The 24546-nt window shown below is 44.6% G+C and overlaps 1 protein-coding gene across 1 annotated transcript in view; it reads right to left on the bottom strand.

The window, feature by feature from the left end:
* The window catches only part of LOC126195350 (uncharacterized), a 633865-nt gene that overhangs the window by 227925 nt on the left and 381394 nt on the right, over window positions 1-24546 (bottom strand). The window contains exon 6 of the mRNA XM_049933928.1: window positions 13085-13148. Coding sequence (XP_049789885.1) covers window positions 13085-13148 — 64 coding nt within the window. The remainder of the gene's footprint in view (window positions 1-13084; window positions 13149-24546) is intronic.

Here is a 24546-nt window from a genome sequence, read left to right on the forward strand (position 1 = left end):
TCGATTTGTATTAGTTTTATGAACTTATATTCACAATGTTTCCGTTTCGTAATATACCATTGTAATCGCACCAGAACCAGAATTAACCTAAATATGCAAAAATAAGCGATGAAGGTTGTCAAAGGACCTGAAGATGAGCACCCAGGACTGGAAATGCGTCATGCATTGAAATAAAATCACTGTATTACGAAAGTAGTACAGTCACGGAAGAAACGCTGACGGAAATGGATAAAATTAAACCAGTATAATCTCCTCTGTGCTGTCAACTTTTGCTGAACTGCGAACCTGTCTGATAGCTTGTTAACGATACCACTACCGATAGTACTGTGACGTAGCAAATCGCAGACTGTGTACAAAATTGCTTGGTCCCTAGCTGCACAAATGGCGCGCTAGATGAGGAGACAACGGTATCCGTGTGGGTTCCCTTGCGGACGCCACAGCGCAGTAGGAGAGGTGTAGTTCTGCAGCTGCAGCTGTAGCCTTTACACAAACGCCTATCCAGCAGAACTTCTACAACGACATCTATATCCACGTGACTGCTCTGAAATTTATAATTAAGTGCTTGATGGATAGTTTATGGAACCACCTTCAAGATGTTTCTCTATCGTTCCACTCTCAGAACAAATCGTGGGAAAAACAATCATTTAAATCTTTCCGTGAGAGCTTTGATTTCTCTTATTTTATTGCAATGGTAATTTCTTCCTATGTAGATGGACGCCAAAAGAATATTCCCGCATTCGGAGGAGAAAGCTGATGATTGAAAATTAGTGAAAAGATACTGCCACAAACAAAAACGCATTTGTTTTATTGATTGCCACCTCAAATCGCGTATCGCATCTGTGAGACTCTTTCCTCTCGCCTATTTAGCGGTAGTACAGAACGAGTTGCTCTTCTTTGAGATTTTTGAATGTCCTCCTCCAATGTTGTCTGATGCAGATCCCATACCGCGCAGTGGAACTTCAGTAGAGGACGAACAAGCATAGTGTAGGCAATTTCTTTGGTAGAACCAAGTGTTCTGTCAATAGAACGCAGTCTTTGCGCACAACATAAGCTATGTGCTCGTTTCAGTTTAAGTTATTCATAATTGTAACCGAAAGTGTTTAGTTGAAGTAGCAACCTTTAGATTAGTATGATTTGTCACGTAACCATAATTTAGCTGATTCCTTTCAGTCAGTTGCCACCTTTCGCACCATACAGATACCTTGTCTAATAAATTTTGCAATTTGTTTTGATCTTCTGCTGGCTTTAGGAGACGGTAAATGACAGCATCATCGGCAAGCAGTCTGCGCGGGGTTGCCGTTTATGTAGATTAGGAACAGCAGACGGCCTATAAGACGTCCTTGACGAACGTCAGATATCACTTCTGTTTTACTCGATCACTTTCCGGCACTTAACTGTGACCCTTTTTACATGAAATTTCAAATCCAAACTGAGACGATACTCCACAGGCATGCAATTTGATTAGAAATCGCTTGTGAGGAACGTGGTGTCAAAAACATTCTGCAAATATAGAATAAATTTGAGAACCCGTTTCTATACCAATCATTACCTCGAGTGAATAAAGAGCTAGTTGTGTTTCACAAGTGTGGTGTCACCGCCAGACACCACACTTGCTAGGTGGTAGCTTAAATCGGCCGCGGTCCATTAGTACATGTCGGACCCGCGTGTCGCCACTGGCAGTGATCGCAGACCGAGCGCCACCACACGGCAGGTCTCGAGAGACGGACTAGCACTCGCCCCAGTTGTACGACGACTTTGCTAGCGACTACACTGACGAAGCCTTTCTCTCATTTGCCGAGAGACAGTTAGAATAGCCTTCAGCTAAGTCCATGTCTACGACCTAGCAAGGCGCCATTAGCCTTAGATAGATTGTTTCTAAAGAGTCTCACTTGTATCGCCACAATCTCCAGATGTCTCATCAAGAACGATGTATACAAAGGATGGATTAAAGTTAAGTAGTCCAGAAGCTACGTACTTTTCTTTATAGCATCCATTACGTATCCTGTTTCAGATCTCACTCCATCCTTCGTGAGTTAGCGCGTGCATCTTGGCCGCCTCTTTCAATTAGTGTGCGTAGTGTTGGCAAGTCTGCCGACACTACATTTTTGGCGACGAGAGTAAAAAGGGTCTTGTTCTTTCTACTTGCTTACATTTACTTGTCATGGCTTCGCCAGATGTACTGTCCGAATTTTATCGCTTGCAGAATCAGCAGACGCAGGCGTTATTGGATGCCCTTGGACAGCTCGTCCAGGGTCACCGTGCACTGCAACACGATGCGGCCGTCGCCGCTTCACCACTTCCGCAGCCACAACATGCAGTTGCACCCCCGTTTCGTAGCTTTGATGCAGCCATTGAAACGTGGACGGAGTGGCCACGCCAATTTGGGTTCCATCTCGCCGCCTACAGAATTCAAGGTAATGAGCGGCAGCCGTTTTTGCTTTCGTGTGTAGGTGTGTCCACCTACCGTGTGATAGTGAAATTGTTTCCCAGACGCGACATAGCAACTCTATCCTATGAAGAAATTTTGTCAGCGTTAGATGCCTATTTCAAAGAAACAGTCAATGTCGTTGCAAAAAGGTATACGTTCTTTCGTACAAAAACGTACGGCCGGTCAGACTAATAGGGAGTGGGTTGCAACATTGCAAGGCCTTACAAGGGATTGTGCTTTTGAGTGTGAATGTGGACTCCCTTATTCAGATACAATGGTGCGTGATGCAATAGCACACAACGTTTCTGATGTTCGTATAAGGGAACAGATTTTGAAACTAGTCAATCCCTCCCTTCAACAAGTGATGGACATATTGGATAGGCAAGACACACTTGACTTTGCTCAGGAATCGTTTGACACTTCGCCCGTCACGCCAAGCTATTTGCTTTTACTGTCATAAGAAAGGACATGTTCAAAGTGTTTGCCAGAAAAAGCTCAGATCGGACAATCACAACCATTCCAGGCCCTTTGCTTCGCGCCGGAATCGAACCAAGAATACTCAGGCTCGTGAACCTTCGCCCATGGACATTCATGTAGTTAATTCCACCCCGTTCGGTGCCACTATCCCAAACAGTGACTGTGTTCGTCCCACAAACAGTGTGCGTCGACGTCGCCAGAAATCCCGTCAAGTCGCAAGTGCTTCTGTACCTGTCTCAGTTCAAATTGCACGTGAAAGTCGCTCTTGTCGTCAGCAGGACAATAAACTTTTTGTCGACTTGGACTTTGAAGGCAAAGTGATCCCATTCCAGCTCGATACCGGAGCTGCAGTTTCATTGATCAATCACGACACGTACAAACAACTGGGCAAACCTCCATTGCGTGCTGCAAATGTTAAGTTAAATAGTTATTCAGGACAAGCTATCCCTGTGTTAGGACAGTGCACTCGTCTTGCAACATACAAGGGACAAACAAAACTTGTGTCGTTCTACGTCCTTCGTTCTTCTTCTGCAGTGAACTTGTTTGGTTTAGATTTATTTCAGTTGTTTATCATGTCTATAGTCAATCAGGTCCTATCAGTGAACCAGACTGTGCCTTCCGCCAGTGTTTCTCGTCTATGTGAAGAATTTGCAGACATTTTTGCACCGGGCCTTGGTTGCGCTAAGAACTATGAAGCACATTTGGAACTGAAAGTCAACGCGCACCCGAAAATTTTCAGAGCGCGCAATGTTCCCCACGCATTGCGTGATGAGGTCGCCAATCGCTACGATGTCTTGTATCGGTCCGCTGCTAAGCACGGAAACGCTGATACGTTGTCCCGTTTGCCTGTTGCTGCGGATAAAGCATTCGATTCTTCCGCACTTGCTTGCATGTTCCTTGATGCGGAAACCGATGACGTGGTCGAATCGTTTCCGATTGATTTTCCTCGTGTAGCTACAGCCACAGCTGCTGACCCTGTCCTTGCTACCGTTTTGCGTTTTGTTGCTACGCAATGGCCCTTGTCAAAGTCGCGGATCGAGGATCCGCTGGTTCGCCGATTTTTTGCTCACAAGAAGAGACTTTTTGTACGACGTGGTGTTTTGTTGTTGCGTTCTGATAATGATCAGTCCAGAGTCGTGGTCCCACGTTCGTTACAGTCCTCTGTCTTACGGCTTCTTCACCAAGGACATTGGGGTATAGTTCGAACAAAACAACTTGCTCGTCAGCACTGTACTTGGTTCGGCATCGATGCTGCGATTTCGAATATGTGCTCTTCTTGCATGGCGTGTGCCGAACAACAATCCGCCCCGCCGCGGAAATTCTTTGCATGGCCACAAGCCACTTCCCCTTGGCAACGATTGCACATCGCTTTTGCTGGCCCATTCTGGAATGCTCGATGGTTGGTTGTGGTCGATTCTTTCAGTAATTTTCCTTTTGTTGTCCAGATGTCTTCCACGACGTCATCTGCCACCATCCAAGCGATATCGGCTATCTTTTGTATTGAAGGTCTTCCACAGACTATTGTTTCAGACAATGGCCCACAATTCATGTCCGCAGAATTTCAGTCACTCTGCACGGCCAATGGTATTCAACATCTGACATCCGCGCCGTTTTCGCCTCAGTCGAACGGTGCCGCTGAACGATTGGTCCGGACTTTCACGTCACAGATGTTGAAGTTGAAAGAGTCGCATTCTCGGGAGGACGCGTTATTGCTTTTTTTGTCTTCGTATCGCTCTCAGCCCCGAGATGGTCGCTCGCCGGCTGAGTTGTTGCATGGTCGTCCTCATCGAACCTTGATGTCTTTGCTGCATCCGCCGCATCAGGTTCCTGTGCAGCGGCAGACTCCTGCTTTTGCTCCAGGCGACGTTGTATTCTATCGCAACTATCGCGGTTCACGGCGTTGGCTCGCAGGGCGCATTCTTCGCTGCCTCGGCCGCGCGGTGTATTTGGTTTTGGGGGCCTCTGGTGAGGTGCGTCGGCATCTCAATTAGCTGCGCCTCTGTCGTCGCCTGGGTTCTGCCGCTCCCCGTCTGCTTTCAGCGACGGTGCCGTCCGGTCAGCGCCCTGGGGACCCATCTACTGGCTCACCTCATCCCCAGGTGTTACCGACGCTGCCTTTCATTTTGCCTCATGGCGACGCGCCGCCGCCTCCGCCTGTTCTCCCGCCGGCGCCGCCTGCAGTGGACGCTTCGCTGCAGCCGCCAAGCGCCTCCCTGGGTCACGCGCCGCCGATAGCTTCCCGTGACCAGATGTCCTCCGCCATGGAACTTTTGCCCGCTCCGGACCAGATGTCGTCTTCGCCCGTCGGGTGCCCCGACCACATGGAGGTCGACCCTTCGGCCCCTCCTGTATCTCTACAGGCGCATACACCGCATGTTGACGTGCACCCTGGACTAGGTTTTCAGGCGTTTCCTAGCTCCCCTCGGACCGAATGGCAGGGTGCGGGTGGCACAGCCTCGCCTGTTGTTAGGCTCCCCACCTCGTCGCATACGTCAACATGGGGTCCTCCCCACGGCGGGCGGAAGCCTTATCACACGACCGTCCGCCGATTTGCGGGGGAGGAATGTGGTGTCACCGCCAGACACCACACTTGCTAGGTGGTAGCTTAAATCGGCCGCGGTCCATTAGTACATGTCGGACCCGCGTGTCGCCACTGGCAGTGATCGCAGACCGAGCGCCACCACACGGCAGGTCCCGAGAGACGGACTAGCACTCGCCCCAGTTGTACGACGACTTTGCTAGCGACTACACTGACGAAGCCTTTCTCTCATTTGCCGAGAGACAGTTAGAATAGCCTTCAGCTAAGTCCATGTCTACGACCTAGCAAGGCGCCATTAGCCTTAGATAGATTGTTTCTAAAGAGTCTCACTTGTATCGCCACAATCTCCAGATGTCTCATCAAGAACGATGTATACAAAGGATGGATTAAAGTTAAGTAGTCCAGAAGCTACGTACTTTTCTTTATAGCATTCATTACGTATCCTGTTTCAGACCTCACTCCATCCTTCGTGAGTTAGCGCGTGCATCTTGGCCGCCTCTTTCAATTAGTGTGCGTAGTGTTGGCAAGTCTGCCGACACTACAACAAGAACGATATTTTCTGAGTGCGTGCTCACTATTTGTCAATAGATCGTTTACTTTGAGGTACAGTCAGTTCCACAAGAAAGTGTACGCCATAATTTTAAATATAACGTCTGCAGTGACATCTCTGGTAGTGCTCTCGAATATGTACTCAGTGCGCTTTAGCACAGTGTATTGATAAACAATGTGAGAGTTAAATGTTTTGTTTCGAGGGTTGCAGTTTTGACTAATTTCACTTATTTACAGCCAGTTTAAACGCTGAAAAATGTGCATTATGTATAAAAAATGCCTTCTGAGGCCCGTTAAGTGGCTATTTGGTCCGAACGAGGCAAAGTGGGTGCTTCAAGAGGATAACATCGCAGCCATCTGTGTACAGCGTAGAAACAAGACAATGGAATGTCCACGGTGGATTGGCATGCAAATCCGATCGAAAATGATTGGTCGTATATTAAGATGAAGCTTAAAGGAAAACCAATATATACTTTGAAGCAATTGTCATATAAAATCAGGACGATATGGAGATCATTACCGAGAGAATATGCAGAAAATCTCGTGAAAAGCATGCCAAAAGGTGCCAAGCTATAATCGGTAATGGCGGCGATTGGATTAACTAGGTAATTGCACAATTAGTAATAACATGTATTTTCATGTAATCATACACTCATGCACATAAATTAAGGATAATGCTGATACATAGTGAAACAACGATCTGATGGGTGGTTTGCGGGTTTAAATCACCTCGGGGTATGACCATGCGGTCCACTTGACCTGCAGTCGTCGCACGGTGGCGCTGGCAGCAGTCAACATACGCAGAGGTGTGTTGGTGCATGTCAGAGTACGGTGCAGCGAGTAAGTGTGCAGGCGTTTTCAGGCGTGCTAATGGTGACTTTGTGTTGAAAATGGCTCAAAGAACACATGTTGATGACGTTATGAGGGGTAGAATACTAGGGCGAATGGAGGCTGGTCGGTCAAACACAGCAGGTCGGAGGACGGGACCGCCGTGTGCCACAAAGTGTGAGCTCAAGATTATGGCAACGAATCCAGCAGACAGGAAACGTGTCCAGATGCTACAGTACGGGACGTTCACAGTGTACAACACCACAAGAAGACCGATATCTCACCATCAGTGCCCGCAGATGGCCACGGAATACTGCAGGTAGCCTTCGTCGGGACCTTACCGCAGCCACTGGAACAGCTGTCTCCAGACACACAGTCTACAGACGGCTGAATAGATACGGTTTATTCGCCCGGAGACCCGCAAGGTGCTTTCCACTGACTCCTGGTCACAGGAGAGCCCGTAAAACCTGGTGTCAAGAACACAGTACATGGTCATTGGAACAGTGGTCCCAGGTTATGTTCACGGACGAGTCCAGGTATAGTCTGAACAGTGATTCTCACCGGGTTTTCATCTGGCGTGAACCAGGAACCAGATACCAACCCTTTAATGACCTTGAAAGGGACCTGGAGGTCTTGGTTCGATGGAGTGGGGTGGGACTATGATTGGTGCACGTACACCCCTGCATGTCTTTGACAGAGGAACTGTAACAGGTCAGGTGTATCGGGACGTTTTTTGCACCAGTATGTCCGCCTTTTCGGGGGTGCAGTGGGTCCCACCTTCCTCCTGTTGGATGATAACGCACGGCCCCACCGAGCTGCCATCGTGGAGGAGTACCTTGAAACAGAAGATATCAGGCGAATGGAGTGGCCTGCCTGTTCTCCAGACCTAAACCCCATCGAGCACGTCTGGGATGCTCTCGGTCGACGTATCGCTGCACGTGTTCAAACCCCTAGGACACTTCAGGAGCTCCGACAGGCACCGGTGCAAGAATGGGAGGCTATATCCCAGCAGCTGCTAGACCACCTGATTCAGAGTATGCCAACCCATTGTGCGTCCTGTGTACGTGTGCATGGTGATCATATCCCATATTGATGTCGGGGTACATGCGCAGGACAGTGGCGTTTTGTAGCACATGTGTTTCGGGACGGTTTTCTCAACTTATCACCTATACTGTGGACTTACAGACCTGTGTCGTGTGTGTGCCTATGCTATTAGCACCAGTTTTTTGTAGTGCCACGTTGTGTGGCATCACATTCTGCAATTATCCTTAATTTATGAGCATGAGTTTATATTTATAATAGTGTTATTTCATACAGTTGACGGCGTGTACACTTTCTTGTGATACTGACTGTAATTTATAATGTTCGAACACAGAATATGTTCCACAAATCCTACTGTACATCGACATTGGTGACGTGGGTGTGTAATTCAGCGGACTACTTGTATTTCCTTCCTTCAGTGCTTCTCGGATTGCTGGCACAGATGTGAAGGTGTCGTGGCATGCTTGGTGCACAGTGCGGTGATCCTCCCTTGTGGTCCTAAAACGCGGTCGCACGGAACCTCGCCGTCAAGTATGCCTGCGATCACCGTCCCGTACAGTCCACTGTCAAATCCGAATGCTCCACAAATCTGGATACTGAACGATTCGACAGGCCGTCCGAATCGAGACCCACACTGAGGCCCCTCTCAAACTCGGTATCAGGTGCTGATAACGCTGTCTTACGTGAGAGTGCAGCATCTCCGCGTCCTTCACAGTGACCACTCTACATATGACGCGTTTCACGTCCCCTACATAGCCTAACAGGCATTGTAAAAACAAGAAAAATACTAATGCACTCTCACAGCCGTCCTACCTTTCGCAAAAAACTGCAATCAATCATTTACATAACCGTCGATGGTGTGTACATGTACGAAGTTACAGTGAAATACGACCATGTCTTATGAGTGCTTCACTCTTTTTTCAGGCAGCGTATATTACTCACAATCTGTACAAATAGTTATGCTGATTCACTAAGGTGTTCGATTAAATGTAAGAGGGGACATGAAGCCCTTATTAGCGCCAAATAATATACATGCGTATATAAATATTACCGGTTTTGACTTATGGCATGAGCTTTCAATTTCGATACGGAGGATACCTCATCAAGCAATGGAGAAACAGCCATGTTGAGAGAGATTGGGATAGACTAGAAAACAAGAAAACGGATCAGAGAGTACACTAGAGTGGAATTTGTAACTATGGCTTATAAGGAAATCACATGGAGGTAGGTGGGGCATGAAGCTAGGCGAATGGATGGTAGATGGACCATGGATAAGATAAAGGAAGAACCAGACAATGACCTGAAGGAAGGAGACTAGATGACGTTAGAAAACATACAGGAGTAATGTGGATGTGTGTAGCAGAAGTATGTCGTGGATGCAAAAGGGCAACATACAGGAATACCAAAATGGCTTTTGAACAAACAGATCACATTTGCACTCTAAAACATGAAAAACACTGGGAATATGACCAAGATATCTACAGCCAGTTCGTCGATTTCCAACGTGCAAATGACAGCATCCGCAGGAGTAGCCAAACCTCTCATCTCAGAACCTATGTCCTCAATTAGCTGCTGGATGTATTCCAATCTCTGTCTTCCTCTACAGCTTTTGGCTTCTACAGCTCCCTCTAGTACCATGGAAGTCATTCGCTGATGTCTTAACACCTTTCCTATCATCCTCTCGCGTATGCAGATGATATAATACTACTAAGTAAATAAATCCATGAGTTTAAATAAATGTACCAGATAGTGGACGATTACGCACAGAAAGTTGCGATGAAGGTGAATCAAGACAAAACGGATTTCATGCAGTTAGGAAGAAGACAAGAGCAGGAAGGAATTCTTGAGGTAGATGGCATGAGGTTCAGGAAAGTTCACCAGTTTAAATACTTGTGGTCTTGGTTTACCAGTGACGACAGCATAGGAATGGACATCAAGAAAACAATAACAGTGGGAATGAAATGCTTGTATTCGCTCAGGAAGACGAGCAACCCGAAATCAATATTCAGCGAATACTAAGATGAAAATATGTACCAGAAAGATATGCCCAGCAGTGATGTACAGCTCAAAAATCTGGAACGTGACTAAACGAGGAAAGGAAAATCTATTAATGTTTGAAAGAACAGCAATGAGAAAGATATGCAGACCCATCTTAGATAAACGAGAATGGAGGAGGAGGAGGAAGAATGAGGAAATCTATCTCCTAATACAACAACCAAAAATCCTATAAAAGCTGAAGAGCAAAAGAATCCAATGGGTGGGTGATGTCGCCCGTATACCAGAAAAAAGACAGGTGAAGAACGCATCTGAGGAAAAACCAGGCACCAGACACCTCATAGGCGAGCAAGGCGGAGCTGGATGGACGATCTGGCGGAGTACCCGGTGGCTCTAGGGATTGAAGACGCCTTACGGAACCGAACACAAAACAGAAAGGAGTGGAGACAGTATGTAGATGCAGCGCATTGTCTGCAGGGTCTGTGATCGCAGGATGTGTATGTATGTCTGTATGTACAGGCGGTTCCACAAGAAGTTGTAAGCCATAATTTTAAATGTAACATCTCAGCCACATCTCTGGCCGCAGTCACGAATCTGTAATCTATGCACTTTAGCACAGTGTATAGATAAACTGTGAGAGTTGAATGTATTGGCTATTTGCACTTATTTAACATCCGATTTAAACGCTGAAAAAATGCTTTCTGAGATCTGTTAAGAAGCTATTTGGTTCGGACGAGCCAAACTGGGTGCTTCAAGAGGATAATGATCCGATACATGGCATATGTCTCTTTACGGCATGGAAACAAGACAAGGGGCGTCCACGATCGATTGGCCTGCAATGCCTCCGGATGCAAATCCGATCGAAAATGTTTGATCGTATATGAAGATGAAGATTAAAGGAAAGGCAATATATACTTTCAAGTAGCTGTCATATATGGAGATCGTTACCGAGAGAATATGCAGAAAATCTAGGGAAAAGGATGCCAAAAAGGTGTCGAGCTCTAATCGATGATGGGAGCGACTGGATTAACTGTTAGGTAATTATGCAATTAGTAATAATTGCATAATTATACAACATTCCATTGGAACTACTTACGGCCTTGGGAGAGCCAGTCCTGACAAAACTCTACCATCTGGTGAGCAAGATGTATGAAACAGGCGTAATACCCTCAGACTTCAACAAGAATATAATAATTCCAATCCCAAAGAAAGCAGGTGTTGACAGATGTGAAAATTACCGAACAGTCAGTTTAATAAGCCACAGCTGCAAAATACTAACGCGAATTCCTTACAGACGAATGGATAAACTAGTAGAAGCCGACCTCGGAGAAGATCAGTTTGGATTCCGTAGAAATACTGGAACACGTGAGGCAATACTGACCTTACGACTTATCTTAGAAGAAAGATTAAGGAAAGGCAAACCTACGTTTCTAGCATTTGTAGACTTAGAGAAAGCTTTTGACAATGTTGACTGGAATACTCTCTTTCAGATTCTGAAGGTGGCAGGGTTAAAATACAGGGAGCGAAAGGCTATTTACAATTTGTACAGAAACCAGATGGCAATTATAAGAGTCGAGGGACATGTAAGGGAAGCAGTTGTTTGGAAGGGAGTAAGATAGGGTTTTGTAGCCTCTCCCCGATGTTATTCAATCTGTATATGGAGCAAGCAGTAAAGGAAACAAAAGAAAAATGTGGAGTAGGTATTAAAATCCACGGAGAAGAAATAAAAACTTTGAGGTTCGCCGATGACATTGTAATTCTGTCAGAGACAGTAAATGACTTGGAAGAGCAGTTGAACGAAATGGATAGCGTCTTGAAAGGAGGATATAAGATGAACATCAACAAAAGCAAAACGAGGATTATGGAAGGTAGTCGAATTAAGTCGGGTGATGCTGAGGGAATTAGATTAGGAAATGAGACACTTAAAGTAGTAAAGGAGTTTTGCTATTTGGGGAGCAAAATAACTGATGATGGTCGAAGTAGAGAGGATATAAAATGTAGACTGGCAATGGCAAGGAAAGCGTTTCTGAAGAAGAGAAATTTGTTAACATCGAGTATAGATTTAAGTGTCAGGAAGTCTTTTCTGAAAGTATTTGTATGGAGTGTAGCCACGTATGGAAGTGAAACATGGACGATAAATAGTTTGGACAAGAAGAAAATAGAAGCTTTCGAAATGTGGTGCTACAGAAGAATGCTGAAGATTAGATGGGTAGATCACATAACTAATGAGGAAGTATTGAATAGGATTGGGGAGAAGAGAAGTTTGTGGCACAACTTGACCAGAAGAAGGGATCGGTTGGTAGGACATGTTCTGAGGCATCAAGGGATCACCAATTTAGTAATGGAGGGCAGCGTGGAGGATAAAAATCGTAGAGGGAGACCAAGAGATGAATACATTAAGCAGATACAGAAGGATGTAGGTTGCAGTAGGTACTGGGAGATGAAGAAGCTTGCACAGGATAGAGTAGCATGGAGAGCTGCATCAAACCAGTCTCAGGACTGAAGACCACAGCAACAACAATAACATGTATTTTCATGCAAACATATATTTATAATATTATCTTTTATTTGATGCAGATAACGGCGTACAGTCCGCCTGCTTAGCTGGGCGGTAACGTGCTTGCCTCCCATGCAAGCGGGCCCGGCTTCGATTCCCGGCCGGATTGGAGACTTTCTCCGCTCGTGGACTGGATGTTGTGTTGTCCTCATTCTCATTTCATCCTCATCATTGGCGCGCAAGTCGCCCAATGTGGCGTCCACTGAAATAAGACTTGCACTTGGCGGAGAACTTCCCCGAATGGGGACTCCCGGCCAACGATGCCGTACGCTCATCTGTCTCATGGCGTACACTTTCTTGTGGAACTGATTGAATGTATTTATGTGTGTATGTATATACGTATAGAAGAGACATGGGGAAACCTTTACTCAGCATTGTGCGTCGAATGGTTGTCGTTGCTACTGCTGCTGGTGTGCTAATGTTGATGCCAGATGGTTGTGCAGAGCCTCCTGGTCTTCTACTATAGCACACAAAAATCTGCAGTGAGAATACAGCCATAATGTTACTGTAAGACTGGACATTCGCCTCTCCCCCTTCCACGGCCATTCACTTGGGCACAGTTTTATTGCTCGCTAAAAAAGTAACTTAGTAGTAGAATAATGCTCAACATGAGTGTGCCTACTTGCCACAGACACACTTACAAATGTATCCTGCGTAGCGTTCTACTCACCTTCAAAGCTGTCAGTGGACGTGTCGTACACATCGGAAAGTTTTCCGCAACTGTCTAGTGACACCTGAAACAGAATAAAAAGTGTTGCAATGCTTGTACATTTACTTTTAGAAAAGTTTAAAAGTATAAACGTATGTCGGAAGAAGGAAGCCAAACGTTTAAACTCTCGTCGATAACGAGGACGTTTTGATGGATTTGATTGGGCAGAGATTTAGACATGACCTCGACAAAGGTTGTGGACGGTTCAGGTTGGGGTAGGAACTGTGCTACGGTCTCCACAAAGGATCCATTTTGGTATTAGCAGCTGATCTATGGAAACCGGGTAAGACCTAAATACGCTGCCTGTCATAAAAAAAAGGTGAGTGGTTGAGAGGGTGTGTGAGGTTATTTCGTTGAATACAAATTCGAGTCAAATTTACAAAGAAGTTGGTAGTATGAGCCTTCTTATCAGTGTAAAGTTGCACACCCTTTGGTCTGGATGTATGCGCTGATTTGGTTTGGAAGGGTCTCATAAAGCCGTTGCATCCACTCTTGAGGCGAGGTGGCCGCAGATGTAACTGCTCATTGATATCGTTGATACTGGTACTAGGATGGTAGTGATGTTCTAGATAGTCCCACACACTTTCTATTGGGGAGAGATCTGGGGATCCTGCTGGCTGTGATAGTACCGCAGCACCATGCAAACCGTTCAGAGAGACACGTACCATATGTGGACAAGGTGTGCCCTGTTGAAACCAGGCACCACAGTACTGTCACATGAGAAATCACACGAAGGCACAGGATGTCTGTGATATAGCGTCCTATCCTTACAGTTCCGTCAGTCACTACCAGACATGATCTGAATTCATACCCGATGGATCCTCACACAGGGTAACACCGCTGTGCCTCTCCAAATCATTGAGAGATTGAGACCTCTGCCCATATTGTTGACACAATCTCCATCAGTGGTATTTGGAATATTGCAAAACCGCGATTAATCACTGAACACTGTGCAACAGCATTCAGTGGCAGTCCGTAGTTCTTGGTCATGGCAGCCGACTTTGTTGTGGTGTAAGTTATTAATTCGGCTGCTGTTAGCCTCCGACCAATGGTGAAGGATGTCACAGAATGTTGTAGGGATTCCATTACGTGTTTCCAGGTGGCAGGCAAAGATGTGTAGAGGTTACGATGTGCTTGGTGCACTATGTGGCGAACCGCCCTTGTGGTGGTCAAACGTGGTCGACCAGAACAACGGCGACGAACGAGCCTGCCATCACCTCCCCATGCAGACTACCATAGGGTAACTGTCACCTTGTAACGTCTCACAAATACAGATATTGCACTATTTGTCCAGCCGGCCAAATAGAAACCCATAATGATGCCCCTTTCAAACTCTCTCACGTTCCGACAACACTATCTCACACGAGATCGTGCATCATCGTGTCCTTCACAGTTTTCACGCAGCCTTTTAACGCTGTTCACGCCCGATATATCCCCTACGAGGCCTGGTAACAACACCAAACGCAAACGACACTAATGCGCTCTGGTGGTCATTGTATCTGTCGTAGAAAGGTGCAACTACTAATCATTTACTAACCCACGAATGATGCGTTCATGTAGGAAGCTACATTGCAATACGACCTTGTCTTATCTCAGGCAGTGTATGTATGACCAGACAGATATTTCGAATACAATGCGATTCTGTCAGAGCTCGCGACTCATTACTCGTCAAAAGACTAAGAATAATTGTAGCAACCCAAACTGATTTACAGTGGTAAAAGACAAGGGATACACCTCCAGGTTTCCAGAAGCAAACATCGGTTTCGTTTCAATCAGGCTGCGTTCCGACCTCTGAAGGTCCGTCTTTATTCTTTGAAATTTTTACATTTTATACAAAGTGCACAGATACTGAAAATGTTTTTTATTTATTCGAGTCAGAAACAATTACAGTAATATGGTTATTAGGGGAGACCCGGGCGAAACGGCCCTTCCAAATTTTTAACGGCCTCAACGATAAAAACAAACTACTTAGAAAAATTAGGAACCGTTTATTTAAACATTTTTATGATTCAATTTGTAAGTGACGATTGCAGAAAATAGTATATTTCGTTTGTTATGTCAATAACCTACGAAAGAGTCTTCTAGTTGGTCTTGGACGCCACATCTTACAGATAAGCTGGGCCCCATCGTCGTCACTATCTGTACCAGCACACAGAGTTACGAACCCACTCCTTGCACTTGTGACATGCAATCCCACCTTCGACTGAAGTGGAATATAATTCATTTCAATATACACATGCCACATCTTCGACGTCACGGATTTTCCATTTTCTGTAGAGTCCGTTTACTTTTCTTTTATCTTTCTCTTCTTCGATTGGAGATCTTGTCCTTTTCCTTTCATTTTCTTCTTTTCTTCTGGAGCTAGCAGGTGATCTTTGCTCTATTCTCTTCAGCTTCTTCAGCTTCCAGGAACTTTTAGACCGCTTCTTGCAGCGCTTTCATATAGGGAGATGATGTGAGAATAGCGGTTTTACCTCTCTTCCTTGTCACTCGTTTCTGCACTGATGTAACTCTGGGTACTGGTGCAACATTTTCTGGGCTAAAAATAAAGTAGCTTTACCCGGTGGAGTTATTGATGGAGGCATATTTTTCGTGGACTAATTTTCTCTCTCCGTTTTCCATAAATAATGACGTACCGTCTGCAAACGAGAAAGACAAAACATGCGGTAGAACTTGTCAGGTGAAGAATAAAAGGCGACATGAAACGGAACGGACTATACCAATAGACCATTCCGCCCCAAACGCATATCTATTGAGAAAATATTCAGTGACCACCATAAACAATATTTTCCCAACTGCACTGTATGCAAATATAGTTAAGAATATGCTGATTTAAGTGAACTAAACGTAGATTATGAACAAAAAGCTATGGGACACTTACCTTGTTGGAAACGTCACGTAAGTTATAGTAGAACAGGCTGAATATGTAACTGGCGCGGGAACAGCACCAACCTTACTAGACCACAAAAGACATGGGTTTGGTAAACAATTGTCAGTCTCAGCGCACTACAGTGCCTCTAGATGAAATTAGACCACCGCGAAGAATGTGGTCCACGGTCTGTGTTTCTCCGCAGTTACAGTTTGTGGTAGTCAAAGGAAGGTGCTATTTCTGCAGGTCACCGCCGGATCCATCAGTTCCAGAAGGAAGATGGTTGAGTGACCTCCACACAGTGTAATCCTGTCTATGCCCAAGTGGGACCGAGCGAGGTGATGCAGTGTTTAGCTCATTGGACTCGCATTTGGGAGGACGACGGTTCAAACCAACGTCCAGGCACCCTGATATAGGTTTTCCCTAAATCGCTTCAGGCAAATGCCGGGATGGTACCTTTGGAAGGGCACGGCCGACTTCCGTCCTCATTCTTCCCTAATCCGATGGGACTGATGACCTCGCTGTTTGGATCCCTCCCCCAAATCAACCAACCAACCAACCAACCCAAGTCGGAGGGTTTCCGAAGGGAGAGGCCTGTAGAGATATTGTGAAATCGAGGAATTCACAATTGTTGTAGCTGCTGTTCTTTGCAAGACAAAAGTGGCCTTGAGGAAACTCCTTCTGGACCTCACCCTTTGAGCTGCTGGAACGTGCCCAAGCAACGGTGGCTTTTCTGATGAGCGTGACTTGTTCTTCCCCCATTGACTGCTACTTCATGACGAATGTCTGGTGGCGCTATGCTTGGGCTCTGGTAGAACGTTCCAAGTAGCGTGTATTTCAAACAGTCTTTAATAAACCTAGACAGTTATGTTTGCGTGGGTAGACTTGTACCAGACTGGATATGCATAATCTGCAGCTCTGTAACATGTCGCTAGTGCCGTCGTTCTTCGGGTTTTTTGTCGACGGCCCGACGTAGTTATCTTGCGAAGTATGTTATTTCTGATTTCCACTTCCACTTTACCCTCATATTCTTATAATATTGCTTGTATGTCTGTGTACAATCCAGAATGATCCCAAATATTTTGGCTATCATAGATTTACTAACAGTATTCCCTGCTGTCTGATATTAATAGAGCGACATGCCTGATTGTGCTTAAGATAAGATGCACTCAGCTGGGTTTGGACGATGCTGATTGTTAGAGTAATTGACAGGCAAGTCTCTCAGTGCGTGTCTGCACAGCTGCTAATAAAAGAAGACAAGACGGAACTCCTCACGTGACATCCATATGTTCTAGAATCTTAACACGTATTCCGAGCTCAAACAGGATGCACCTTGAACCGAATAACGTCCTCGGTGCCAGCCACAATGGATTCAGAAAACATTGGTAATGCGGAATCCAACTCGCAATTTTCACACGTCCTGGCGTCCTGAGAGCCACGGTTGAAGGAAATCAGGTGGATATAGCAATTCTGATTTCAGAAATTTTGACTTGCGAAACTCGGCTCGTCCTGTTCCTCCATGAGATCCAAGCGCTGTGGGCATCGGCGCTCGGTTTGATGCCGTGTTCCTCGACTTCAGGAGGCATTCCACAGCATCCCGCATTGCTGTTTAGTGAAGAATAAATACGAGCTTACCGAGTATCGGACCAGATTTGTAACTGGACTCGAGACTTCCTTGCATATAGATGCCTTAACGAAAAAACTCTATTGACGTAAAAGTAATTTCGTAGTACCCTAACCAAATGTAACAGGACCATTACTGTTTCCAGTGTATGTAAGTGTTTTATCAGAAGTCGTCGTAAACTATTTAAGACTGTTCGCAGATGAAGCGGTTGCCTATAAGAAGGTAACAACGCCGAAGCACTGTAGCGATTTGTACAAGGACTTACAGAAGATTGGTGTGTGGTGCAGGCAGAGGATGTATAAAATGGTTCAAATAGCTCTAACCGCAATGGAACTTAACATCTGAGGTCGTCCCCTAGCCTTAGAACTACTTAAACCTAACTAACCTAAGGACATCACACACATCCATGCCCGAGGCAGGATTCGAACCTGCAACCGTGGCAGCAGCGCGGTTCAGGACTGAAGCGCCTAGAACCGCTCGGCCTCAGCGGCCGTCCAGGAGATATATACAGGGTGTCCCAGCTATCTTGTCCACCTAAAATATCTCTGGAACAATAACAGCTATTGGAAAGCGACTTTCACCGGTATCAATGTAGGGCTGGGGCCCATGAATGTACATATTTGGAAACATTCTAAAACGAAAGCGTATGTGTTTTTTAACACAAACTTATGTTTTTTTTAAATGGACCTCCTGTATTTTTTCTTCAGCAATCCATAGCATGACAAAGCACATACACAATGGCGTTGATTGGATCGCAATATTCCCATTACATCCCTAGATATTAAGACGCGAAGTTGACGCTTGAAACACCCGTCATGCGCTGCTAGCGCACGTCCTGAGGCTCAGGCGTGAACCCCATGCTGCCCGTAATCGCGATGTGATTGACATGCGTAATCACACTTCCATACTTATCAAGAGGTCCGAAACGAATAATACGGTCAGCTGCCAGCCTGCAGCATGGGGTTCACGCCTGAGCCTCAGGACGTGCGCTAGCAGCGCATGTCGGGTGTTTCAAGCGTCAACTTCGCGTCTCAATATCTCGGGATGTAATGGGAATATTGCGATGCAATCAAGGCCATTATGTATGTGCTTTGTCATGCTATGGATTGCTGAAGAAAAAATATAGGAGGTCCATTTAAAAAAACATAAGTTTGTGTTAAAAAACACATATGCTTTCGTTTTAGAATGTTTCCAAATATGTACATTCATGGGCCCCAGCCCTACATTGATACCGGTGAAAGTCGTTTTCCAATAGCTGTTATTGTTCCAGAGATATCTTGGGTGGATAAGATAGCTGGGACACCATATATATATATATATATATATATATATATATATATATATATATATATATATATATATATATGCGCGACGACATCTCTAGGTACTTTCATTGTGGATGCACCATATCTGCCGAGCCCCTGCAGGACTTAGCGAATGCTACGAGGAAAAGGGCGAATGGATGGGGGCGCTACTTGGACGTGACAGTTTGAGGATTTTGAGTCGGACCGGGGGCATGAGCGGATGACTGAGGCGGCTAAGGCAACTGCTCTACAGACGCGGAGCATCCGGGTTGAGTCCCAGTCCGGCACAAATTTTCAGCACTCACCATTGATTTATGTAAACGCCTGTAGGCGGCTTATCTCTTAATTTCTCTTAAAATCATAAAACATATAGTATGAAAAGCAGATGCCAGGCTGAGACTCACAGGAAGAATCTTAAGAAAACGTAACTCATCCACGAAAGAAGTGGCTTACAAGGCGCCCGTTGGACCGGTTCTTGACTATTGTTCATCAGTCTAGGACCCTTGCCGTGTGGGACCTACATAAAGAGATAGATAAAGAGCGGCGCGTTTCGTCTCGGGAGAGCGTTACGGAGAAGCTAAACGTGCTCCAGTGGCAAACGATACAAGAGAGGCATTGTGCATCACAGAGAGGTTTACTGTTGACGTTTCGAGAGAGCACTTTCCGGAAAGAGCCGGATAACATATTATATCGACATATGTCTCGCAAAATGAACACAACGAGAAAATTCGAGAAATTAGTGCAAATACATTCTTCTCACGTGCCAGTGGGTAGTGGGACACGAAGGGGAGATCAGTTTGTGGTACCAAAAGTACGCTCCGCCACATACCTTACAGAATGTTGCTGTAGATGTCACGGTGGTCTTCAGTCCAAAGACTGGTTTGATTCAGCTCTCCACGCTAGAGTGGCCTGCACAAGCTTCTTCACCTCTACATAACTGCATCTGTTTGACCCGTGTACTGTGGCAAAACCTTGGTCTCTCTCTCTGCAGTGTTTACACTGTTCACCTCCCTCTGCTATCAGTCTGACGATTCCATCACGCCTGAGGATATGTCGAATCATCCGAACTCTTCTTTCAGTCGGGTTGCGCCATAATTTTATTTTCTTTTTAATTCTATTCGGTACCTCTTCATTAGTTATACGAGCTACCCATTCAATATTCAACATTCCTGTGTAGCACTCTTAAAAAGCTGTTATTCTCTTCTTGTCTGAACTGTTAACCGATCATGTCTCAACTTCTGTACAAAGCTATTCTTCAGACAAATGCGTACAGGAAAGGCATCCTGACACTTAAGTTTATATTCGATATTAATACATTAATTGTCTTACTTAGAATTTCTTTTCTTGCTGTTACCATTCTATAATTTTGAATCATACTACACTGGCCATCGTTGGTTATTTCGCTGCCCAACTAGAAAAATTCATCTACTACTTTTAGTGTTCCATCTCCTAATCCAGGTATCTCAGCATCGCCTGGTTTAATTCGACTACGCTTCATTACCTTCGTTTTACTTTTGTTGACATTCATTTTAAACCTCTTTTCAAGACACTACCCGTACCAGTTTCTTTGCCGTTTCTGTCTGAATTACAACGTCTTCGATAAAACTTTAAAATTTTATCTGTCCTCCTTGAACTTAATTTATTTTCTAAATTTCTCCGTGGTTTTCTTTGTTGCTTGCTCTATGTAGAAGGGTTATTCGGAACTTAAGGTTTATCGGTCACGAAATGGAAAGCACAGTGAAAATAAAAAAATCATTTGCAACAGTTAGCTACACCTTCCAACTAGTTCTGTATATAGTCGCCACTTAGGCATTTGTGGTAGTGTTGGACCAACTTTCCAATACCCTTGTCATAGAAGGCAGCGTCCTGTGCTTTCCGTTAATTTTCTAAGCTGGTCTGCAGCACGTTGTCTGTGCAAAACTGTTAGTTGACTGTACTATCTAGATTTCGACTTTTCTGCCACTATCGAGTGCAATGCTAAAAGTTCTTAGATCATTAACGCGTAATATCTGTCAACGCAGTACAAAACAGGTAAACAAGAGTCTTGGTTACCTGCTTTGGACCGCCTAAACAGACATGACGTGTTAAGCGTCTAAGAACGTTTAGCAGTGTACTCTATCATGGCATAAAAGCCGAAATCTAAATAGTACAAATGTGTGAATTTCTAAGGGACCATGGACTACTTAAACGAACTTAATCTAACTTATGTTAAGAACAACACACACACAAACACACAGCGATGCCTGAGGGTGGACTCGAACCTCCGGCGGGAGGATAGTTAGTACAGAAGATAAATACAGTAATACACAGTCAAATGGCGGCTTATTCTTTAATAGAAATAAAATAAAATAAAATAAAATAAAATAAACAGCATGACAGTTACGTTCCTGTGCGGCTGGTCCCGGCGGAGGTTCAAGTCCTCCCTCGGGCATGGGTGTGTGTGTTTGTCCTTAGGATAATTTAGGTTAAGTAGTGTGTAAGCTTAGGGACTGATGACCTTAGCAGTTAAGTCCCTTAAGATTTCACACACATTTAAACAGTTACGTTATGTGCGGTTGCATGAGATCAGGCGAAATATATCAGCGGACACTCGTACTTGGCGGATATTGTTCTAGGCATACTAGAGACACTGCCCTACACATCTGTGCAAGGCTTCATCGGAGTTTCACTGTGATTTCCATTTCGCGACCGATTTGGACCTTACTTTCCGAATAACCCATGTACTCGTTGAATAACATCGGAGATAGTCTACATCATTTGCGTATCAAAGGAAATTTGTGACCTGATTAAGGATTTCGCGGTAGGGGGATACGAGCATGTTTCCTTCGCTGGAAATTCATGGACAAGATGTATACGTAACTTGAGATGTGCTCCATGGAAACGTGTTGGGGCCCATACCATCCATCTGTCGTATTTATGACGTGGCGGACGCTATTAATAGCAACTTCAGACTTTTTCCAGATGATGTAGCTAGTGCCTGAAAAAAGTTGTACAAATATTCATTCAGATATTGATAAGATTTCAAAGTGATGAAAAGATGGGGAACTTGCTTTCAGTGTCAAGAAATGTAAAATGGTGTGCTTAACAGAACGTAATATCCAAAGACTACAATATCAGTAACTTAGAATTGGAAGCAATCAAGTCATACAAACAGCTGGTTATAACAATTTGTTGGGATATGAAATGGAATGATTATGTAGCGCAGCTGTAAGAAAATCAGGGGACCGGTTCATTAATAGGATACTGTGAAAATACAGCGTCGCTTCGAAGAAGATTGCTTGCGAAACCCTCGCCCGACCCATCTAGAGCATTTGCTGATGTGTGTGGGACCCATACCAAACACGACTAAAAGGTATATCGAACTTCAACAAAGAAGTGCACGCGAATGGTAGGAAGTATGCTTGGCCACGTGTGACCGCCACGGAACTACTGATAAAGTGAAATGGATAGACGCTTAAGTAAATGGCAATTATACCACGAAAGCCTTCTCGTAAAGTTGCATTCACCAGCATTAACTGTGGACGCTACTAACCTACTTGTGTTACTTACTCATTGAACCCCCCCATCCCCCACCCTTCTTTAAGGATTTGAGAAGACGAGGACAGACTAATTACGACAGTCATTCAATAAAGGACTATCTTTTTTTTGGGAACATATCTTTACTCATCCTCAGTTTTCATGTTATTTTCAAAACAGTGTCCTACGGATGCGATGCACTTGTCCCAGCATTTCTGCCGCTCTGCAAAGACATACTGCAAACACTTTTTGGATAGGTCTTTCAGAATCGCCTCCGTAGCCTTGACTACAGCTTCTGATGGTGCGAAATGTCTCACACAAAGGTGCTTCTTCAGATTAGGAAATAGAAAACAGTTAGACGGGGCTAAATCCAGCCTATAAGGAGGGCGCTGAACGCACTTCACATACATTTTTGCAACATACTAATAACAACATTTGCAGTATGCAGCCATTCATTATCGTGGTGCAGAATGCAGCTGGTTTCACAATTCTGTGGTCTTTCGCCCCTGATTTGAACTTGCCAAGTTTTCAGGTCACCCTTGTATTATTGTCCAGTTACTGATGCGAGTGCAGGTTTAACATGCTGATAAACCATTCCATAAATATATAAAAAAAATAGCTGAACATAACTTTCGTAATAGAAGCAACCATTATTGCTTTTTTGGGGTTGGTGATTTCGACACTAATTTTTGCTGTATGCTCTCAGAATCAAAGTGATGTAGCCATTTTTCATCAGCAGTAGTTACCTTTGACAGAAACTCCGGATCTTCCTGTAACATAAACATCAAATGCATGCAGACCTGCACGTGAATCTCCTATTGTTTGTGACTCAGTTGTCTTGAAGCCCATCGTGCACGAACGCGTCTTAGGTCTAAGTTTTCTGTCGCCAACTTGCGTGTGGCACCCAATGAAATTTTCTGTATTTCAGAAAGTGTTCGTACATCTACACCTACATCTACATCTACATGGATACTCTGCAAATCACATTTAAGTGCCTGGCAGAGGGTTCATCGAACCACCTTCACAATTCTCTATTATTCCAATCTCGTATAGAGCGCGGGAAGAATGAACACCTAAATATTTCCGTACGAGCTCTGATTTCTCTTATTTTATCTTTGTTAATGTTCCTCCCTATGTAAGTCGGTTTCAACAAAATATTTTCGCATTCGGAGGAGAAAGTTGGTGATTGGAATTTCGTGAGAAGATTCCGTCGCAACGAAAAACGACTTTCTTTTAATGATGTCCATCCCAAATCCTGTATCATTACTGTGACACTCTCTCCCATATTTCGCGATAATACAAAACGTGCTGCCTTTCTTTGAACTTTTTCGATGTACTCAGTCAGTCCTATCTGGTAAGGATCCCACACCGCGCAACAATATTCTAAAGAAGGACGGACAAGCGTAGTGTAGGCAGTCTCCTTAGTAGGTCTGTTACATTTTCTAAGTGTCCTGCCAATGAAACGCAGTCTTTGGTTAGCCTTCCCCACAACATTTTCTATGTGTTCCTTCCAATTTAAATCGTTCGTAATTGTAATTCCTAGGTATTTAGTTGAATTTACGGCTTTTAGATTAGACTGATTTATCGTGTAACCGAAGTTTAACGAATTCCTTTTTAGCACTCATCCGGATGACCTCACACTTTTCGTTATTTAAGGTCAACTGCCACTTTTCGCACCATTTAGATATTTCTTCTAAATCGTTTTGCAGTTTGTTTTGATCTTATGATGACTTTATTAGTTGATAAACGACAGCGTCATCTGCAAACAACCGAAGACGGCTGCTCAGATTGTCTCCCAAATCGTTTATATAGATAAGGTTTTTTGTAGATCCTCTCTCACAATGACAGCAGCTGTGTTGATGTTTTCTACCGTAACAGTGGTAACTGGCGTGCCGAGTCAATTTTACTTCGCAGTTGATTGTCTGCCCTCTTTAAACAATTTAAACCGTCTTCGAGCCGTGCTGTAGGGAAGAACAGACTTTCCATAGGCCTTGTGTAACAATGCGTAGGCCTCAGATGAAGATTTGTTGAGACGAAAGCAGAATTTAAAAGCCGCATATTGTTCAGGGAGCGTCACCTCCATTCTTGCGTTAGATGATACTGAACTTGC

The sequence above is a fragment of the Schistocerca nitens genome, chromosome 7 (assembly GCF_023898315.1).
Source record: "Schistocerca nitens isolate TAMUIC-IGC-003100 chromosome 7, iqSchNite1.1, whole genome shotgun sequence".
Taxonomy (NCBI): domain Eukaryota; kingdom Metazoa; phylum Arthropoda; class Insecta; order Orthoptera; family Acrididae; genus Schistocerca; species Schistocerca nitens.